We start from the raw sequence: 22,100 nt of genomic DNA, 5'->3' as shown, positions 1-22,100 counted from the left end.
TTGTAGATGTGCCATAGTTTGTTTAGACAGTCACTCACTGAGGGACATTTGAATCATTACCACTTTTTGGCTGTAATGAATAAAGCTGCTATGAAATTCATGTACAAGTTTATGAGTGAACATAAGTTTTCATTTCTTTGAGATAAATGTTCAAGAGTGCAATTGCTGTGTTGTATAGTTAGTGCATATTTAGCCTTATAGGAAATTGCCAAATGGCTTTCCAGAGTGGTTTTATCACTTTACTTTCCCACCAGCAATGTATGAGAGAGCCAGTTTATCCGCCTCCTCGCTGGCATTTGATGTTGTCACTATTTTTTATTTTTGCAATTTTGATAGGTGTTTAGTGTTGCCTCCTGGTGATTTTGGGATGGTTCACTTTTACAATAATAAAAAGTAATAGCCACTTTCTTTTTTCTTTTCTTTTCTTTTTTGAGACAGAGTCTCACTCTATCACTCAGGCTAGAGTGCAGTGGCATGATCTCGACTCTCTGCAACCTCTGTCTCCCAGGTTCAAGTGATTCTTGTGCCTCAACCTCCTGAGTAGCTGGGATTACAGGTGTGAGCCACCAGACCTGGCTAATTTTTGTATTTTTAGTAAAGACGGGGTTTCACCACTTTGGGGCCAGACTGGTCTCAAAATCCTGACCTCAGGTGATCTGCCTGTCTCAGCCTCCCAAAGTGTTGGGATTACAGGCGTGAGCCACCAGGCACATCCAAAGTAATAGCCATTTTCTTTTAAAAAATAAAAATAATGGTCATCCTAGCCTGAGCAATCAGGCAAGAGAAAGAAATAAAAGGTACTCAAATAGGAAAAGAAGAAGTCAAACCATCTCTTTTTGTGACAATATGCTCCTAGAAAATCCTAAAAACTCCTCCAGAAGACTCCTAGAGCAGATAAATTACTTCAGAAGGATACAAAATCAACGTACAAAAATCAGTAGCATTTCTATACATTGATAATATTCAAGCTGACAGCCAAATCAAGAATGCAAACCCATTAACAACAGCCTCACAAAAAAGAAAATACCTAGGAATACATCTGCCCAAGGAGGTGGAAGATCTCTATAAGGAGAACAATAAAACACTGCTGAAAGAAATCATAGACAATACAAACAAATGGAAAAACATTCCATATTCATGGATGGGAAGAATTGACATTGTTAAAATGGCCATACTGTCCGAAGCAATCTACAGATACAATACTATTCTTATGAAACTACCATGTCATTTTTCACAGAATTAGAAAAAACTGTTCAAAAATATGGAACCAAAAAAAGAACTTGAATAGCCAAAACAATCCTAAGCAAAAAGAACAAAGCTGGAGGCATCACATTATCTGACCTCTAAGTATACTATAAGGCTACAATAACAAAACCAGCATGATATTGGCACAAAAACAGACCAATGGAACAGAATAGAGAACCCAGAAATAAAGCCATATACCTACAGCTATCTGATCTTTGTCAAAGTGGACAAAAATCATAAGGAAAAGACTTCCTATTCAATAAATGGTTCTGGAATAGCTGACCATATGCAGAATAATGAAACTGGACCCCTACCTTTCACCATATAAAAAGTTTAACTGAAGATGGATTAAAGATTTAAATGCAAGAACACAGAGTGTAGGAATCCTACAAGAAAACCTAGGAAACACCATTCTGGACATGGGCCGTGGGAAGGAAGTTGTGACTAAGTTCTGAAAAACGATTGTAACAAAAACAAAAATTGACCAGTGGAATCTATTTAAACTAACGAGCATCTGCACAGCAAAATAAAAAATCAACAGAGTAAGCAGACAACCTACAGAATGGGAGAAAATATTTGCAAACTGCATTCAACAAACATCTAATATCCAGAATCTATAAGGAATTCAAACAGTTCAACAAGCAAAAACCAAATAACCCCATTAAAAAATGGGGAAAAGGCATGAATGGACAATTTTCTTTTCCTTCTTTTTATTTTCTTTTTTTTTTTTTGAGATGGAGTCTCACTCTGTCACCCAGGCTGGAGTGCAATGGCGCAACCTTGGCTCACTGCAACCTCCGCCTCCCAGGTTCAAGCAGTTCTCCTGCTTCAGCCTCCCGAGTAGCTGGGATTACAGGTGCCCACCACCATGCCTGGCTGATTTTTGTATTTTTAGTAGAAGTTTCACCACATTGGTCAGGCTGGTCTCGAACTCCTGACCTCGTGATTCACCTGCCTTGGCCTCCCAAAATGCTGGGATTACAGGCGTGAACCACCATGCCCAGCCGTGAATGGACAGTTTTCAAAGGGAGACATATAAGAAGCCAACAAACATGAAAAAGTGCTCCACATCATTAATCATTAGAGAAATGCAAATCAAAACCGCAATGATTTGCCATCTCACACCAGTCAGAATGGTGTTATTAAAAGGTCAAAAAATAACAGATGCTGGTGAGGCCGCAGAGAAAAGGGAGTGCTTATACATCGTTGGTGGGAATGTAAATTAGTTCAGCCACCATGGAAAGCAGTCTGGAGATTTCTCAAAGAACTTAAAACAGGATTACCATTTCACACAGCAATCCTATTACTGGGTATATATTCAAAAGAAAATAAATAATTCTACCAAAAAGACACATGCACTTGTATATTTATCACAGCAGTATTTGCAATAGCAAAGACATCACATCAACCTAGGTGCCCATCAACAGTGGATTGGAGGCTGGGCATGGTGGCTCACACCTTTAATCCTAGCACTTTGGGAGGCCTAGGCGGGAAGATCACTTGAGGTCAGGAGTTCAAGACCAGCCTGGCCAACATGGTGAAACCCCATTTCTACTAGAAGTACAAAAATTAGCCAGGTGTGGTGGCATACACCTGTAATCCCAGCTACTCAGGAGGCTGAGGCAGGAGAATTGCTTGAATCCGGGAGGCGGAGGTTGCAGTGAGCCGAGATTGTGCCATTGCACTCCAGCCTGGGTGACAGAAAGAGACTCCATCTCAAAACAAACAAACAAACAAAAAAACCAGAAAAAACAACAGTAAATTGGATAAATAAAATGTGCTATATATATGCCATAGACTATTATGCAGCCATAAAAGGAATGAATTCATATCCTTTGCAAGCAACATGGATGCAGCTAGAGGCCGTTATCCTAAGGAAATTAACATAGGAACAGAAAACCAAATACTGCATGTTCTTACATACAAGTGGAAACTAAACATTGATTACTTATGTATATAAAGATGACAACAATAGACACTGGGTACTACTATGGGGGGAAGAAGGAGGGGGACAAGGGCTAAAAAACTGTTGGGTACTTTGCTCATTACCTGAGTGATGGAATCATTCATATCCCAAATCTCAGCATCATGCAATATACCCGTGTAACAAACCTGCACATGTACACTCTGAATCCAAAATAAAAGTTGAAATTTAAAAAAAATAAAAAAACCTAGACTTAAACAAGTCTTTGTTCTGCCACTTAGTATTTTCTTTATCAGTGTGAATATCTCATCTATAATAGAAATACTACCTGCTATTCCTTTTTCACAAGATGGCTGTATCAAATGAAATCATATATTCAAAACCACCTTGTAAACTATAAAACATCATACAAATGTAAGTTGCTTAATACTGAGAGATGTCCTAGGTGTGAACAAGGATGTTGATTTTCTTTGTCATCTACTAGGTTTATACTTCTATTGTAATGAAACATTAATGTAAATAAAATCAAAGCAGATCACCTACAGTTGTTTAATAGAGCTGCTTTGGTACTATTTCAAAACGTATAACCACTTCAAAATTACTAAATGATGTTTTATACTCCCCTCCTGCTCAGTGCAGGGGAAGATAAGGGAAGGCTGATAAATTAGTAATTTAAGTGTGTATTAAGGGATAAATAAATATTTGACAGTTCAATACTTATGGGTTTTCTTGTTGTTTTTGGGGAGTTAGGGAACTCATATTTCTTGAGCTGTGTGCTGGGCACTTTCCACACATTGCCATATCATCTTCATAGCTGTCCTATGAGTTGGTGGCATTTTTACCTCCATTTTACACATGAGAACTGCGATTCTCAAATTAAGTAATTTGGCTAGGTCATACCAGTAGTTAATGAAGAAGTTGGAACTTAAATATGCAGCTTCAAAAATCGATCTCTTTCCATTATACCAGGGGCATATCTGCTTTTCAGTAACAAGCACAAGATTGGAAATCTATGTGAGCAGTGTGCAGGAGTTTTGCTAATTGATGGCAGTGGTTAAACTGAGAGGTAGAGTACACTTGGTGTATATGTTTTAAACATGATCCGCCTATGAATCCAGTGGGTGCAGAGACGTTCCATATTCTTGCTGTTGGAAATCCTTCCTAGTATTTTAATTTGGTCTATAATTTTAGTGGAATTAAACAAGAATTTTTAAAGATTATGTACCTGATTGTGTTGTGATTTAGTAACAGTTAGTGGTTCATCAAAATCTGCTAGCCAGACACTTGGCAGCAGTGGTTAATTATATAGGGATTGTTGTGAGCACATGGTTGGACTTTATCATATACTCTAGTGGAGACCTGATTATTGCTGTCGTTCTCATTATCTTTTTCTTCCCCCCTAAAACTCTCAGGATGGTTGTAGCCAGGGTCAGATATTTAACCATTATATACCCTGACCATCTTGCTGCTGCTCTAAGAGTTTTGTTAATGTTTGTTTTTTATTTTGTGCTTAATGACTCCCCATTAGATGTAGGATGGAATCCAAACTCCTTAGCATGACATAAGGATACTTCATTCTTTTGCTCTGATTTACCTTACCAGTCTTCTCTGCAACCTACACTTCATGTAGAGGGTGTGAGGTTGAGGTTGATGACAGTTGTCTCCCTAGGGAGATTCTCTTCATGAAATCCAAGGAAGCAAACAGAATATGGCCCAGAAGTGGCAATGGTAATGTTTAAGAGCTTCCCCTATAGTTGTGAACATTTTCTTTTTTTCTTTTTTTCTTTTTTTTTTTTTGAGACGGAGTTTCGCTCTTGTTGCCCAGGCTGGAGTACAGTGGTGTAATCTCGGCTCACTGCAACCTCCACCTTCCGGGTTCAAGTGATTCTCCTGCCTCAGTCTCCCAAGTAGCTGGGATTACAGGTGCGCATCACCACACTCAGCTAATTTTTGTATTTTTAGTAGAGATGGGGTTTTGCCACGTTGGCCAGGCTGGTCTTGAACTCCTGATCTCAGGTGATCCACCCGCTTCAGCCTCCCAGAGTGCTGGTATTACAGGCATGAGCCACAGCACCCAGCCTAGTTGTGAAAATTTTCATAACCACTTCCTTACTGAATTATCTTCCGGGTAGCCCAATGAAGGTTCTTAACCGTGTTTCAGATTGTGTGTGTGTGTGTGTGTGTGTGTGTGTGTGTGTGTGTGTGTGTGTGTGTGTAAGAGAGAGAGAAAGGTTGATTGATTGATTCTTGGGCATAGTTCTCCAATCCCTTAGTAATTGTTCATTGTGATGTCACCAGCAAAACTGACACAAAGAAATGACAGATGTTTGAGATGAGGATGCCCCAATTACCCTGATTTGATCTTACACAGTGTGTACATGTATCAAAATACCACATGTATCCCACAAATATTTACAATTATTATGTATCAGTAAAAAACAAAATAAAACTGAGATTCCAGTTTTGTGACTCCCATCTGTTTATGTTGCTGCCAAAGTGATAGTGTGGCCATCCTCTGAGAAGAAGGCTTCTAATATATGGATTGCTTCAGGGAGAGTCACACCTGGTCATTGGATCAGTATGGTTGTTGAGAGTTTAGTTTGTTTAGCTACTTTGACTAAGAGATTACTAGTTTTAAGTATTTATCCCTAATTTCCCACTATTGACAGTTTTCAAATTGACCTGGAGGTATGGAATTTATGTATGCATTAAACTTGAAGTATACTGTGTGATACTTATTTCGTCTGAATTAGTATGAATATTTGACAGTGCCTTTTTGCCCCCTTTTATGTGTTTTTACTGCCCAAATCTGCCTTCAGAAACAACATTTGGTTTCTAATTGTAATATTCTTGGAAACACTGGCATATTTTTACAGTGCCATTTTACTTTTGTTTACTGCAAATGATGGTTTGTTAGTTGCCTGCTGCCAGCACATCTGAGCTCATTTGTTTAACTAAAACAGTATTGTGCATAGATGCCTGTAACAGGCAGCAACAGTTACCAACCACCCCAGTTCCTTACTACCTCATTATGGCTCTAAGTCAAGCAAATGGGAAAGCAGATTATTCTTAAAATGTTCCAAGAAGTTTAGAAAATTGAGGGGTGGAAGGATGAGAGGAAAGGAATTCTATTATAACAATTGGTGTGTTGCTTTTGGCAGGGGTGTGCCTGGCTGATTTCTTCTGTAGAAATAAGTAACACTTCAGAGTGCAGAAATTGCTGGCATCCTGCAACAAACAGAGCTCTATGACTCCTTTAGTTAATAAATAATTACCAAGTGGTTTTTTTCTGGCTGAGCCACTGTATCAGACACAGTGGGGGATGTATAAATGAATGAGATCGTCCTGTTCTCTTGGAGCTTATAATGTGGGCTCTGAAGATGCTTCTGCTCTAAAGTGTTGATTGTTGAACAAGGCAGTGGCAGTGGTGCTGTTTCAGATTGTGGCTGTGTGTTGGGGGATCCAGGCCTGGGGGACATAGTCACAGAATGGCAGGTGCTGGCTGGCTTACCACAGTGGGGAGCTTTCCAGATAATTCTGACAAATCAGACTGCTTCAAAAGGATATGCTCTTTTATATTTGGAAAGAAAGAAATGTCTTTTAGTCTGGGTGCTATGGCTCACACCTGTAATCTCAGCACTTTGGGAGGCCAAGGTGGGCGGATCACCTGAGGTCAGGAGTTCAAGACCAGTCTGGCCAACATGGTGAAACCTCGTTTCTACTAAAAATTCAAAAATTAGCCAGGCGTGGTGGCAAGTACTTGTAATCCCAGCTACTTGGGAGGCTGAGGCAGGAGGATTGCTTGAGCCTGGGAGGCGGAGGTTGCAGTGAGCCAAGATCACTCACTGCACTCCAGCCTGGGTGACAAAGGAAGACTCCGTCTCAAAAAAAAAAAAAGAAATAAAAATAAAAATAAATGTCTTTTAAAAAATATTTTAACAGAAATTTAAACTTGAGCGGCAGACCTTGCCTTGAGGGCTGGAGACTGGGAAGTGTTTCCTAAGGAGCCAGGGGAAATAATTCTGTCTCCTGGTAATGAAGGTCTGAGTGGTGTCTGACAGTGCCTAACTGCCTGCTCTGTACCAGGCTGGAATACTGTGATGAACAAGGAGCCCACAATCTAGTGGGGGCCATAGACAAGCAACTGGGCAATCTTACTGCTGCGTGCTCAGTTTTATGATTGAGAGCTGTTGGGTGTTGGGGTGGAGAATGGACTTCTTACCTTGTCTTAGGTGAGACCTGATCAAAGAAGGCTTCCTGGAAGGAGTGATGTCCAAACCAACCTCACTAATGTATGTTGGAATTAATCCCCTTTTCAGGCTAATACTTTTGTAAAAATAAACCAGTGCCCTGTTTTGGTTTTTGTTTATACCCAAAACAAAAATGGAGAGACTGAACTTGGTATTCCAGCCGTCTAGAATACTTTTCCAGCTTTGTAGTTTGCCATTCCCCTGTGTTGATTAACCACCCCTTCCCAGGGCATGCCAGGCTCTCTGTGACTGCGATGCCTCTGCACGCACTATTCCCTTTGTTCTGCCTGCCTGATGTCTCTTGGCCCTTCAGGAAGAATAGTTACTTCCTCCAGGATAGCCTCTTTGATTCCTTCTATGGTACATTGAGTGCACATCCTGTGAGCGCACACACAGGGCTGGTTTCATAATTCATACTTCGCCTGTACTGAACAGTCTGTCTGCTTTTTCATTCCTCCATGTAGCCTGGAGGCAGAGGCAGCATCTTTCACGAAGCCTAGCATGTCCTAGGCACCCAAGCACTATTTGCTGAATGAACAAATTTAGCAGCTTCGAAGATTACAGCCATATGTGTATAATTGAAACTCTTGGTTCCAGTCAGCTTTAAAAGAGAGTGCCATTGACTGAAGAAAGTGAAATAGATTTTATGCATGTGGTCTAGTTATTAATTTCATAAAGCTTTTTACAATCCTTTGCATTTTATACCTCTTTTACTTTTTGTCTGAGTAACCAATAAACCGAGTAATTCATAGTTCCCATTTCTTGCCAACTACTAATGTGTATCATTAAATCTGACCACAGTGATTTATTAATTAGAAGTCTTCTGGTTGTCAACAAAAATCAATTTTACTTAGTATATGCCAGAAAATGGGGAAGATGTGATGAAGACACTGGAGTGTCTCATAGAATCCAAGATCAGGAACACACTCACGCTTCTGGAAGAACTGATCCTAGGAATTGGAAAGCCATCAGCAATCCTGAGAGTCCTTTCTGTTTATGTCTTTCTTTCTGCTAAGCTTTTACTCATCTTTCTTACTAACTGGCTTTCTCTGCCACTCTGTCGGTAGAGGGTGGCCTCCCACAGCCCTAAACTAGGCAGCCAAGTTCTAGCCAAATGGAAAGCCTGTCTTTCCATCTCAATTCTAAATTCTCTAAGACTTGGGCTAGGCTTGGGTTAGATGTCTATCCCTGGACTAGTCAGCTGTGGCCAGGAGCGGAGACATGCTGCACATATCTGTCTGCCTCTGCTCACCTCCGAAAAGTAGGTGGGAAGATAGAAAAAAGGGTAGGGAGGCAGCAGACAGAGAGACAGACAGCAGAGAGACATTGTAAGGCTGGCAGACACCTTATAAATATCTAATGTGGTGAGTCTCCATAAACTACTACCCTTAAACTATATCATAGGATCACTTCTAGGTTATTTTGTTAAAAAAAGTCAGTCCTAGGTGAAACTTAAAAAATTTAACTTTAAAAAGACGATATCTTTTAAAATATGCGTATAATTTGAGACTCTTAAGGTAATGGGATATTCACTATAGTTAGTAAGTTTCAGCTTTGTGTGTATATATGATATTTTTTATGCATGACACTCTTTAATTGCTGGGAGGTTCTAGCAGCTCTGTCCAGCAGAAATACAAGATAAGCCACATTTGTAATTTAAGGTTTTCTAGTAGCCACATTGAAAAAGTAAAATGAAAAAGGTGAATTTAATTTTAATGTATTTTATTTAACCCCAGTTTCCCAGATATAATCGTTATATGAATATAAAATTAATGAAATGTTTTACATTCTTTTAAAAACCTTTGAAATCTGGTATGTATTTTATGCTTTAGCAAATCTCAGTTTGGACCATTTCAGGTGGTCAGCAATTACACATGGCTAGAACTAAGAGCAATCAGTTTTCTTCCACAGTTTTTCTAAAATTTTCTTGTCAAAAACCTTGATGATATGAATTACTCTTTTAAAAAGTGCACTTCACCAGCAACAGAAAAGAACCCTGGAGGAGTACGGGTTTTAAAGCTGCTACAAAAGAGTTGCCCATTTGGAGGATTTACTGCACCATGTGTATTGGTAAAAAAGAAAACATAATTTTTAACCAAGTCACCAGGCTCTAAAGCCAGTTCTTGTTCTTCTCAGACTTCTGATTCCTGGAATTTTACTTTAAACTCCTTGGATGCCTCAGTTTGCTTATCTATAAAAATAAGGTTTATAATGGTCCTGTCCCACAGAAGAGATTTTCATGGAATTTAATTGCACCAATATATTTGAAAGTGTTTTGAAAGATATTTAAAGGGTTAAACAAACGTGAAGCATTATTTTAATTTATCATCTATGGGTAAATTACTACATTTTGGAATCAATAATAGTTATCATTTTTAAAAAGTTTTATTTTGTGAATATTCAGTTTACGCAGTACCATTTGTTGAAGAGATTGTTCTTTCCCCAATGTGTGTTCTTGATGCCTTTGTCAAAAATCATGTGTGGATTTATTTCTGGGTTCTTTATTCTGTTGAACTATCTGGAAAAGAAATAAGGTAATACATTTACAGTAGCTATTAAAAAACCCTAGCAATAAATTTAACTGAGGAGGTAAAGATCTCTGCAATGAAAACTATAAGATATTGATGAAAAAAATTGAAGAAGACATAAATAAATGCAAAGAATATCCCTTGTTACGTATCGGAAGAATAAATATTGTTAAAATGTCTATGCTATCTCAAGTGATCTACAGATTCAATGCAATCCATATCAAAATACCAGTGATATTTTTCACAGAAATAGAAAAAAAATTCTAAAATTTCTATGGCAACACAGAAGACCCAGAATAGCCAAAGCAATCTTGAGCAAAAAGAGCAAATCTGGAGACATTACGTTACCTGATTTCAAAATATACTACAAAGCAATAGTAACCAAAACAGCATGGTACTGTTATAAAAAAAAACCAGACAAATGAAACAGAATCTATCATTTGTTGAGGATTTACTTTGTGCCAGGCACTGTTCTAAGTGCTTTATCGATATCATATAATTAATTTAATCATAAACCTTATGAAGGTACTGTTACTATTTCTGTTTTATATATGAGGAAATTAAGACATAAAGATTTAACAAACCAGCCCAAGCTCAACTATCTAGTAGGTAGTTGAACTGGAGTTGAAATGCACTTAAAAAAATTGTGGTGAAATATACACAATGTAAAATAATCATTTTAACCATTTTAAAGTATATAGTTCTGTGGCATTAAGTATATTCACATTATTGTGCAATCATTAACACCATCCATCTCTAAAACTTTTTAATCTTGGCAAACTGAAACTCTATACTGACTAAACACTAGTTCCCTATTCTCCCATCCCCAGCCCCTGGCAACCACCTTTTTACTATTTCTCTTTAACTCCTCTAGGAGCCTCATATAAGAGGAATCATACAATATTTATCTTTTTGTGGCTGGCTTATTTCACTTAGCATAATGTCTTCAAGGTCCATTCATGTTGTAGCGTATATTGAAATTCCCTATTTTATTTTTATTTATTTATTTTTATTATTATTTTCTTTTGAGATGGAGTTTCTCTCTTGTTGCTTAGGCCAGAGTGCAATGGTGCCATCGCAGCTCACCACAATCTCTGCCTCCTGCATTCAAGTGATTCTCCTGCCTCAGCCTCCCGAGTAGCTGAAATTACAGGCATGCACCACCACGCCCGGCTAATTTTGTATTTTTAGTAGAGATGGGGTTTCTCCATGTTGGTCAGGCTGGTCTTGAACTCCCGACTTCAGGTGATCTGCCCACCTTGGCCTCCCAAAGTGCTGGGATTACAGGCATGAGCCACTGTGCCTGGCAAAATTCCCTATTTCTTAAGACTAAATAATATTCCATTGTGTGTATGTACATTTCATTTATCCATCTATCTGTTGGTACACATGTGGGTTACTTCTACCTCTTGGCTACTGTTAATGGAGCTGCCATGGACACGAGTGTACAACTATCTCTTCAAGACCCTGCTTTCACTTCTTTTGGGTATCTACCCGGAAGTAGAACTGCTGGGTCACATGGTAATTTTGTGTTTAATTTTTTGAGGAACTGCCATATTTTTGCCATAGTGGCTGCATCATTTTACATACCATCAGTGCACAAGGGTCCTAATTTCTCTGCATCCTTGCTAACACTTGTTACTTTCTTTTTTCCTTCCTTCCTTCCTTCCCTCCCTTCTTTCCTCCTCCTCCTCCTCCCCTCCTCCCCTCCTCTTCCTCCTCCTTCTTCCTCTTCTTCTTCTTTTTTTTTTTTTTTTTTTTGAGATGGAGTCTGACTCTGTCTCCCAGGTTGGAGTGCAGTGGCACGATCTTGGCTCACTGTAACCTCTGCCTCCTGGGTTCAAGCAATTCTCCTGCTGCATCCTCCCAAGTAGCTGGCATCACAGGCGAGTACCACCATGCCTGGCTAATTTTTGTATTTTTAGTAGAGATGGGTTTCACCATATTGGCCAGGCTGGTCTTGAACTCCTGACCTCAAGTTATCTGCCCTCCTCAGCCTCCCAAAGTGCTGGGATTACAGGTGTGAGCCCACCTCGCCTGGCCTCTTTTTTTTTTTTTTTTTTTTTTTTTTTAAATAAAAGCCATCCCAATGGGTGTGGAGTAGTATCTCGCTCTGGTTTTAGTGTTTCACTAATGACAAGTGATGTTGAGCATGTTTTCATGTACTTATTGGCCATTTCTATATCCTCTTTGGAAAATGGCTATTTAAGTCGCTGGTCCATTTTAAAATTGGGTTGTTTGGTTTTTGTTGTTGTTTAGTTGTAGGAGTTTTAAAAGTATATTCTGGATATCAATCTCTTATCAGATATGTGATTTACAAGTACTGTTTTCCATTCTGTGGGTTGACTTTTCACTCTGTAGACAGTATCCTTTGATGCACAGAAGTTTTTAATTTTGGTAAAGTCCAGCATGTCTGTTTTTTTCTGTTGATACCTGTGCTTTTTGGTGTCACATCCAAGAAATTGTTGTCAAATGCAATCTCAAGAAACATATTTTCTTCTAAGCTTTATTTCTGTCTCTGACTATCTGTGCCTCTTTTCTCTGTGTCAGCTTGAGTCTGTCTCTGTATCTGTTTCTGTATGTTTGTATCTTTGTATCTTTTTTCTATATATTTATAAACCACCAAAACATATATGTATCATCTCTCTTTTCTTGCTTTATTTCTTCCTTTTCCTTTTTTTTCTAGAACTTTTTGAAAGTATTGTAGCAATCATGACACTCCATGTATTTCCTAAAAATAATAGCATATTTCTAAACTATAATTAGTACTGCCTTTAGAATTGGGCACACAGGGCCCTTGCCTTGAGCTCTCTACTTTGGAGTGCCTTTCTTGAATTTTTCTAAGTCTCCCTGCTGCCTTAATGCCTGAAAGGCGGGTGCCCCAAGCTCTTCTCTTTAGGAGTCTCATATTTAGAAATACAGTAAATTTCCTAATTATATTGAAAATTGAAGCCTAACTTTTTTTTTTTTTTGCTGATCTTATTGTTCACTACTATGTACCATATTTTTCTTCTAAATTATTTTTCTTATCTTTATATATTTCTTTAACTGATTAGCATGTACATATTTAGTATTATAGTCATTAATTACCTTTATTCTTCTGTCTCTCCAGTACTGAGTTGAAACTCTTGGAGGAAGCAACCATTTCAGTCTGCAGGTCGTTAGGTAAGTGGGAAAAATGTGTGTGGGGTGTTGTTTTCTAATTTTGTTTTAGATTTTGATAGTATAATATGAACTGAATTAATGAAGTAATTATTCTTCTTTGATAGCAATAGTAACAATTTTTTCTATTCATGGCATTCACAGATGCTGCTAGAAGGTACCCTTCAGTCGATAGCAATATGGCACATGCTTGGCTATATCTGCAGTAGTGGTAATGGACTCTGCTAAGCCATAGACACTCTTTCGGCTTGTTCTTTTTGTGAATTTTGAAATACTGAAAATAATGTGATTTACCAAGTGCTGTTATTGACTATGTTCCCCAGAACAATATTAAAATCTATTAAGAATGTATATTAGGAAGTTTCTATAACAACTTGATATTATGGCAAAGAGCATGGAATCCAGAATCATTTTATGATTTTAATTTCAGCTGTGCTACCTATTAGCTGAGCCTTAATTTCCTCATATAAATTGAGGATAAGGACAACTATTTACAGGATTCTTATAAGGAAAAATTAGGTAATATGAAATATTCAGTACAATGTGTGTCATGTAGTCATTGCAAACCATTTATGTCAGCAAATGTTACCTTTTTCAGGTCTTGTTTATCAAATGCTTAACTTTCAAGTTCGTAGCAATTGGAAGGAAATTGTATATATTTTTAAAATGCAGGCAGTTATACTTAGATTGCATTGGTGCTTTGAAAAGTAAGACAATGTATCTGTGAAATACCTAGGGTACAGGAATGTAATAAGTGAGAACAATATTCTGTTTTAAAATCAGGCTGTCTAGGCCGGACACGGTGGCTCACGCCTGTAATCCCAGCATTTTGGGAGGCTGATGCGGGTGGATCACAAAGTCAGGAGTTCAAGACCAGCTTGGCCAAGATGGTGAAACCCCGTCACTACTAAAAATCCAAAAATTAGCCAGGCATGGTGGTGGGCGCCTGTAATCCCAGCTACTTGGGAGGCTGAGGCAGAGAATTGCTCGAACCTGGGAGGCAGAGGTTGCAGTGAGCCGAGATCGCGCCACTGCACTCCAGCCTGGGCGACAGAGCGAGACTCTGTCTCAAAAAACATTAGAAAAAAAAATCGAGCTGTATGGATAACTCCCATATAAACTATTTTGCTAAAAACAGTTTTTGATGATTAATTTTTTTTTAAAGAGATAGAGTCTTGCTTTGCTGCCCAGGCTGGAGTGCACTGGTGCCATTGTGGCTCACTGCAGCCTTGATCTCCTGGGCTTCAGTGATCCTTCCACCTCAGCCTCCTCAGAAGCTGGGGCTATAGGTGCATGGCACCACACCTGCCTAATGATTTTATTTTATTTTTTTATAGATGGGGGTCTCCTGTGTTGCCGAGGCTAGTCTCAGGCTCCTGGCCGCAAGCCTTCCTCCTCCTACCTTGGACCCCCAAAGTGTTGGGATATTACAGGTGTGAGCCACCGTGCCTGGGCCCAAATATTTTTGTTTTTAAAAACAAACTATGTTGATAATGAAAAGGTGTTATTGTAGTAGTTGTCTTGCCTTACAACCATAGCTTAGGGAATTTTTTGCTAAATAGAGCTGGCTTTCAAAAGCCATGTCGCAATTCAGTGCTGAAAATTAAGGAGTTTTATGTAACAATATTAGTGTAGTTACTGTGATAATGGCCTTTTAAGGTGACTTTGGGTTTTTATAAAAATTAAAAAATTAAAAGACGAAAAAACAAAAATATAACAAAGCAATGAGAAAACAAAGAAAAAAATTACATTAAGAAAACTGAAAGTAGCTGGGAGTGGTGGCTTATGCCTGTAATACTGGTAACTTTAGGAGGCTGAGGCAGGAGGGTTGCTTGAGGTCAGAGTTCAAGACCAGCTTGGGCAACATAATAAGACCCCATCTCTTACAAAATCTACATCTTACCCATCTACACGCAAAAATATTGAAAAAACTTAACCAGGCATGGTGGCATGTGCCTGTAGTCTCAGCTGCTTGGGAGATTGAGGTAGGAGGATTGATCGAGCCCAGGAATTTGAGGCTGCAGGGAACCATGATGGCGCCACTGGACTCCAGTCTGGACAATACAGCAAGACTCCAAATCTAGGGGCGAAAAAAAGCAAGTAATATTTACTCATTATACATAATGTGGAAAGCATACTAAAATGTAAACAAGGTAGTAATTGCTCATAATTTGAAAACCCTGACATAGGCATTGTTGATATTTTTGTATTTTTTCTTCTACTGCTTATTCAATGGATATAAATTTATATATATATCATCCACCACACACACACACACACAGACACACACACACATTTTAATCTGTGTTTTTCACTTGACATTGTATCAGGAATGTGTTACATGTTTAAAAATACGTTTGGGAACAGCAAAACAAGATATACATTCATTGCCCCAAATTCCAGTAATGTGATGGTATGGCTAAAATAAAAATCATCTCATATTAAACAGTACATATGTAATCACTGCTAATCTTTTGTGACAATTTCATATAAATGGTATTATTTATATTTTGTTTACACTCAGCAGCATGTCAGGAACCTCTTCACATCAATAAGTATAAGTGCATATCAACTTTAAGGGCTATGTGAGTGTACTTAGTTTCCTTTTTGAAAAAAAATGTTTTTTAAGTGCTGGTCTACTGGCAACAATTTTCCTTCTCTTTTTTCTTTTTTTTTTTTGTCTGAAAATGTTCTATTTTTTTTCTTGGCTTTTGAAGTATATGTTTTGCTGGATATAGAATTTTAGATAGACGTTAATTTATTTTCCGTACTTTAAAGGTGTCATTTCGTTATTTTCTAGCTTTTCTTGTTTTTGTTGTGAAGAAAGCAGTCAACCTTATTGTTGCTTCTTTGAAAATAATGGAATTTTTAACTTTGGCACTTTTAAGTTTTTCTTTTTATCTTTTGATTTTCAGTAGCCTTAGAGTGATGTGCTGAGGAGAGGTTTTCTTTGTTTTTTTGTCGCCTGAGTTTTGTAGAGATTCTTAAATCTGTGAGTTGGTGTCTTTTATCAGTATTGGAAAATTCTTAGCCATTATGTGTTTATATATAAAATTTTTGTTCTATTCTATCTCTCCTCTCCTCCTGGGACGCTTGTTACACTTCTATTCGATGTTTTGTTTCCATTGTGTCCCATATACTTGTTAGGCCTTTTTTCTTTTGTAGTTTACATTCTTTTTCTCTCTGACCTTCAATGAGATATTTTCTGTTAATTCATCTTTAGTTTCTAATGTTTTCCTTTTTTTTATTTTTATTTTTATTTTGAGACAGGGTCTCACTCTGCTTCCCAGCTAGAGTGCAGTGGCACTATCACCGCTCACTGCAACCTCAGCTTCCTGGGCTCAAGAGGTCCTACCACTTCAGCCTCCTGAGTAGCTGGGATTACAGGCATATGTCACCATGCCTGGATAATTTTTAAGTTTTCTGTAGAGGTGGGATCTTGCCATGTTATGTTGAACTTCTGGGCTCCAGTGATCCTCCCACCTTGGCCCCCACAAAGTGCTGGGATTACAAGTGTGAGCTACTGTGCCTGGTACTAATCTTTCCTTTTGATATGTCCCATTTGCTGTTAAAACTATCTACTGAGATTTTTAAAACAAGCTTTTAATTTTAGAATAGCTGTAGATTTATGGAAATGTTTCAAAGCTAGTATAGAGCATTCTTGTATACTCTTCAGCTATTTCCCCTATTTTATTATCTTATTTTAGTATGGTACATTTATTTCAACTAAGGAATCAACATTGGTACAGGTATACCCCAGAGATATTGTGGGTCAGTTCCAGACCACTGAGATAAAGCTAATATTGCAATAAAGTGAGTTGCATGAATTTTTTGGTTTCCCCATGCTTATAAATGTTATGTTTACATTATACTATGGTCTATCAAATGTGCAATAACGTGTTAAATGTATGTATCTTAATTTTATAACTGTGTTGCAAAAAAAATGCTAACACATCATCTGAGACTTTAATGAGTCATAATCTTCTTGCTGGTGACAACATGACATCAAAGATCACTGATTCGACCAGGCACAGTTGGCTCACTCTTGTAATCCCAGCAGTTTGGGAGGCTGAGGTGGGTGTATCACCTGAGGTCAGGAGTTCAAGACCAGCCTGGCCAACATAGTGAAACCCCATCTCTACAAAAATACAAAAATTAACTGGGCATGATGGCAGGTGCCTGTAATCTCAGCTACTCGGGAGGCTGAGGTGGGAGAATCGCTTGAACCCGGAAGGCAGTGGTTGCGGTGAGCCGAGATCACAACATTGCACTCTAGCCTGGGCGACAGAGTGAGACTCCGTCACAAAAAACAAACAAACAAGAGATCACTGATTAGAGATCACTATAACAGATATAACAATAAAATGCTTGAAATATTGCAAGAATTGGCTGGGCATGGTGGCCTGTAATCCCAGCACTTTGGGAGGCCAAGGCGGGAGGATTCTTGAGTCCAGGAGCAACATAGCAAGACCCTGTCTCTACAAAAAACTAAAAGAAAATTAGCCAGACATGGTGACTCCTGAGTAGCTACTTAGGAGGCTGAGATGGGAAGATCTCTTGAGCCTGGGAGGTTGAGGCTACAGTGAGCTGTGATCACACTACAACATTCAGCCTAGGTGACAGAGTGAGACCCTGTTTCAAAAAAAAAAAAAAAGTAAATAAATACGAAGAAATTTTTCAAGAGCTACCAAAACATGATGCAGAGACATGAAGTGAGCACGTATTGTTGGAAAAATGGTGCTGATAGACTTGCTCACTGCAAGGTTGCCACAAACCTTTAATTTGTAAAAAATGCCATGTCTTTGAAGCACAATAAAGCAAAGCACAGTAAAATGAGGTTATGTTAATTTTATTGACTAAACTACACCCTTCACTCAGACTTTCACTAGCTTTCTCCTAATCTGCCTTCACTGTTCCAGGATCCCACCTAGGGTGCCACATGACATCTAGTCATCATGTATTTCTCTGGTCTGCAACAGTTTCTCAGATTTCCCACATTTTTTATGCCTTTTGATGATTTTGGGGAGTATTAGTAGGGTATTTTCCAAAACGTTCCTCAATTTGAGTTGTCTGATGGCTTTCTCATGCTTAGACTGGGGTTATAGGTTTGTGGAAGGAAGACCATGGAGGTGAAGTGCTGTTCTCAACACACCGTATCAAGGGGACATGCTATTAATATGACTTATCACTGATGGTGTTGATGTTGATCACTTGGCTGAGGTACTATTTATCAAGTTTCTTCAGTGTAAAGTTGTTTCTTTCTCTCCTGATCCCTTCATTTTCAAAGGATAGTTTTTCTAGATATAGAATTCTTGGTTAACATTTTTTTTCTCTTTCAGCACTTGGAACATATTATTCTACTGCCTTCTGGTCTCTATTTTTTTCAGATAAATCTGACGTTAATTGTATTATTGTTCCCCTGAAAATGATGAGAAGTTTTTTCCTGCTGCTTGTAAGGTGCTCTCTTTGCCTTTTAAAAGAGTTTTTTGGCCAGGCATGGTGACTCACACCTGTAATTCCAGCTCTTTGGGAGGCCACGGCAGGAAGATTGCTTGAGGCCGAGAGTTAGATGCCAGCCTGGGCAACATAGCAAGACCCTGTCTCTACAAAATAAAAAGAAAAATAAAAATTAACCTGGCATGGTGGCATGCATCTCTTAGATGTGTAGATTAATGTTTTTCAACAATTTTGGGAAATTCATTGCCTTTTTTTTTTTCTTTTTTTAAGGAATAGGGTCTCACACTCTTATCCAGTCTTGTCTTGAACTCCTGACCCCAAGCATGCCTCCCACCTCAGCCTCCCAAAGCACTGGCCATTATTTTTGTTAGGCTTTTTGTGTTTAGCTTTATTACTTTTTTCCTGAATGTACACATAAGGTTTTCTGGATCAGATTTCTTTTTTTTTTTTTTTTTGAGACAGAGTTTTGCTCTTGTTGCCCAGGCTGGAGTGCAATGGTGTGATCTCCACTCACTGCAACCTCCACCTCCTGGGTTCAAGTGATTCTCCTCCCTCAGCCTCCCAAGTAGCTGGGATTACAGGCATGCACCACCACACCCAGCTAATTTTGTATTTTTAGTAGAGTTGGAGTTTCACCATGTCAGTCAGACTGGTCTCAGAACTCCTGACCTCAGGTGATCCACCCGCCTTGGCCTTCAAAGTGCTGGGATTACAGGCTTGAGCCACTGTGCCCAGCCCAGATTTCTTATTAAATACTTCACAGTAAATAAGACGTCCATTGGTCCTTCTTTGTCCTAGTTCTTAACCCACTAGGATGATGTGGTGAGAGCCAGGTCAGTTGTTTTTTATGATAGTCAGACTCCCTGTAGGTGAGGGATGAGGAAAAACGTTTGCCAGCTTTATAAAGGGTAAAAAAGCAGCTGTACCGTCCTCTCCTGAAAGAGTGTGCTCTTTAGCCCTTTGGCATATAAATACAATCTTTTCAGGAGCCAGGTATCCTCACTTCTTGTTTTGGCATTTTAACCTAGGGATATCTCCAAGTTCTGTGGCCTCATTTGTCCTTTTTTTTTTTTTTTTTTTTTTCTTTTTGTTCATGAGACTTTTTCCTTTAACCCTTGGTGATAAATATTTCTCATTATGCTTTTTCTCTTTATGGTTTTTCCTATAATTTGATGAGGTGTTTTGGTGTACGAAGATCTTTTTCAGTTCAGAAGTTTTTTTTTTTTTCTTTGTTTCACTATGGCTCTGATTTTGTGTTTTAGTTTCTTCTCCCTACCGCTTGATCACCTGTAATGTTCAGGTTGGATCTCTGTTCTTTACTTTCTGTATCTTTTCGTCTCTGTTCTTTTCTCATATTTCTTCCTTTGTATGATTGATTTCAATGTTTTCTACACTGCCAGTTCTCCTGTTTTACTGTTGTAGTGTATGTTTTAGCTGTTATTGCATTTTTAGTTTATTTCTTAATCATTTCTAGTCGTTTGTAGATCTTTTAATGTCAGGCTGCTCTCTTCTTTTCTTTTTTTTTTTGAGATGGAGTCTTGCTGTGTCCCCCAGGCTGGAGTGCAGTGGTGCAATCTTGCTCACTGCAACCTTCACTTCCTGGGTTCAAGCCATTGTCCCACCTCAGTCTCCCAAATAGTTGGGATTACAAGCGTGCGCCACCATGCCTGGCTGATTTTTGTATTTTTAGTAGAGATGGGGTTTCACCATATTGGCCAGGCTGGTCTTGAACTTCTGACCTCAAGTGATCTTCCTGCCTTGGCCTCCCAAAGTGCTGGGATTACAGGTGTGACTCACTGCACCCAGCCTTTTTTTTTTGGAGACATGGTCTCACTCTGTCGCTCATGCTGGAGTGCAGTGGTGTGATCATGGCTCACTGCAGCTTCAACCTCCTGGGCTCAAGCAGTCCTCCTGCCTGGCCTCCTGGGTAGCTGGTGGGACCATAGGCATGCACAACCACACCTGGCTAATTTTTGTATTTTGTGTAGAGATGGAGTTTTGTGATGTTGCCTAGGCTGTCTTGAACTCCTGGCCACAAGCAATCCTCTCACCTTGGCCTCTGAAAGTGCTGGGATTACAGGCGTGTGCTACTGTGCCTGGCTTGCTCTCTTTTCATTACATGCATTTCCCCCAGTGGATTTCTGTTCTTTTTTAAAAAATAGGTGATTAATTTTCCTGTTGTCTACTGTTGATTGCTGTGTATTAAAATTCTTTTGGCAATTTTGATTTAGCTTTTCTTCTGAGGTTTCAGCGTAACTCATTTCTTATCCTCTGGTTGCTGTTGTTGTTATTTTCTCCTTTTCATTAAACTAACACATATTTATGGAGCACCTACTATATTACAGGCATTATCCTATAAGCTTGGGCTGTGACTGCAAAAAACACTGACCCGGGTCTCTGACCTCATGGAGCTATTTCATTGAGGAACCAGAGAATAAATAAATATATCTGGTTTATATAATGGTGGCTGTTCAGAAAAATAAAGCAGAGTAAGGGGATGGGGTGTAACCCATGAAGCTGCATTGTTTGCTCCCAGAGAGGCTGTGTTTATTTCCTCTGTTGCTTATGTAGATCCTATAGATGCTTGTTGAATCTGCTGTTATTTTAGTTTGAGAGTAAGTTGATACAGTTTCCCAACCTAATTTATAGAGCCCAAGAAGGTTTTATTTGTCCAAGTTTCTTAGTTTAAATGGGACCTTCATTATCCTCACTTCTTGGCTTTGGGGTATGAGGGAATTTGGAAGTTCCCAGATTGAACATCTGTATCAGTGTCTTTCTACCTCTCCCTCCATCGTATGCTGCTGTGTTGTCCAGGCCGAATATGTATCTCTAAATAAGGATTCTTAAAAAAAATACCACTATCTTATTAAAAAAACAACTTTTAATATCACAAAATATTCAGTGTTCAAATTTGTAATTGTCTCATTTTGTTTGAATTGGGGGCCAAATAAGTTCACACATTATTTTTGGTTATGTCTTTACATTTCTTTTCAAAGCAAGTTTCCCTTTTCATCTGCCTTTTTCTTCTTTTCCCTCTCTCAGTGTATTTATTGAAGAAAATGGGTGGTGGAGTTTCCCACAACGTAGATTTTGTTCATTGTATCCCTGCGTGGGGTCATCTTGTCCTCTCTCCTCTGTATTTTCTCTACATTGGTTGTTGGATTTTAGAGCTCATGAGTCTTTTGGTGAGATCTTAGAAAAGTTTGTTTCAGGGTCTAGAAGCAAATTTAATCTCTCATCTCAAACAGAAATCCTGTCTACAATACCCTTATCTGAATGTTACCCAAACTTTGGTTGAATTCTTGTAGGGATGGGGGCATTCCCTTCTTTACACAAACATCACTAGTTAACAGACTGCTACAAGTTCAAGCTCTAGCATCAGGTAAGTTAGCTCTTTATTAAGCACTCTTGTTATCTTAATTTTACAGATGAGGAAACTGAGGCAGGGGCCAGTTAGGTAAGTTGCCAAGTGTTCTACAGCTGGTCAGTGGTGGAACTGAGATTTGAATTTTGTCAGAGTCTATAATCTAGTCC

At 38.7% G+C, this 22,100-nt stretch overlaps 1 protein-coding gene across 9 annotated transcripts in view; it reads left to right on the top strand.

Annotated features, from left to right (window-relative positions):
- Positions 1-22,100, top strand: part of DYM (dymeclin) — a 410,032-nt gene that overhangs the window by 51,900 nt on the left and 336,032 nt on the right. For all 9 annotated transcript variants that reach the window (XM_031003621.3, XM_031003623.3, XM_055368706.2 and 6 more), the window contains one exon: positions 13,060-13,112. In XM_031003621.3, the coding sequence (XP_030859481.1) occupies positions 13,060-13,112 (53 nt within the window). The remainder of the gene's footprint in view (positions 1-13,059; positions 13,113-22,100) is intronic.

The sequence above is a fragment of the Gorilla gorilla genome, chromosome 17 (genome assembly GCF_029281585.2).
Source record: "Gorilla gorilla gorilla isolate KB3781 chromosome 17, NHGRI_mGorGor1-v2.1_pri, whole genome shotgun sequence".
NCBI lineage: Eukaryota > Metazoa > Chordata > Mammalia > Primates > Hominidae > Gorilla > Gorilla gorilla.
Note: the sequence above shows the minus strand (reverse complement) of the source record. Positions and strands in the feature narration are given on the sequence as shown.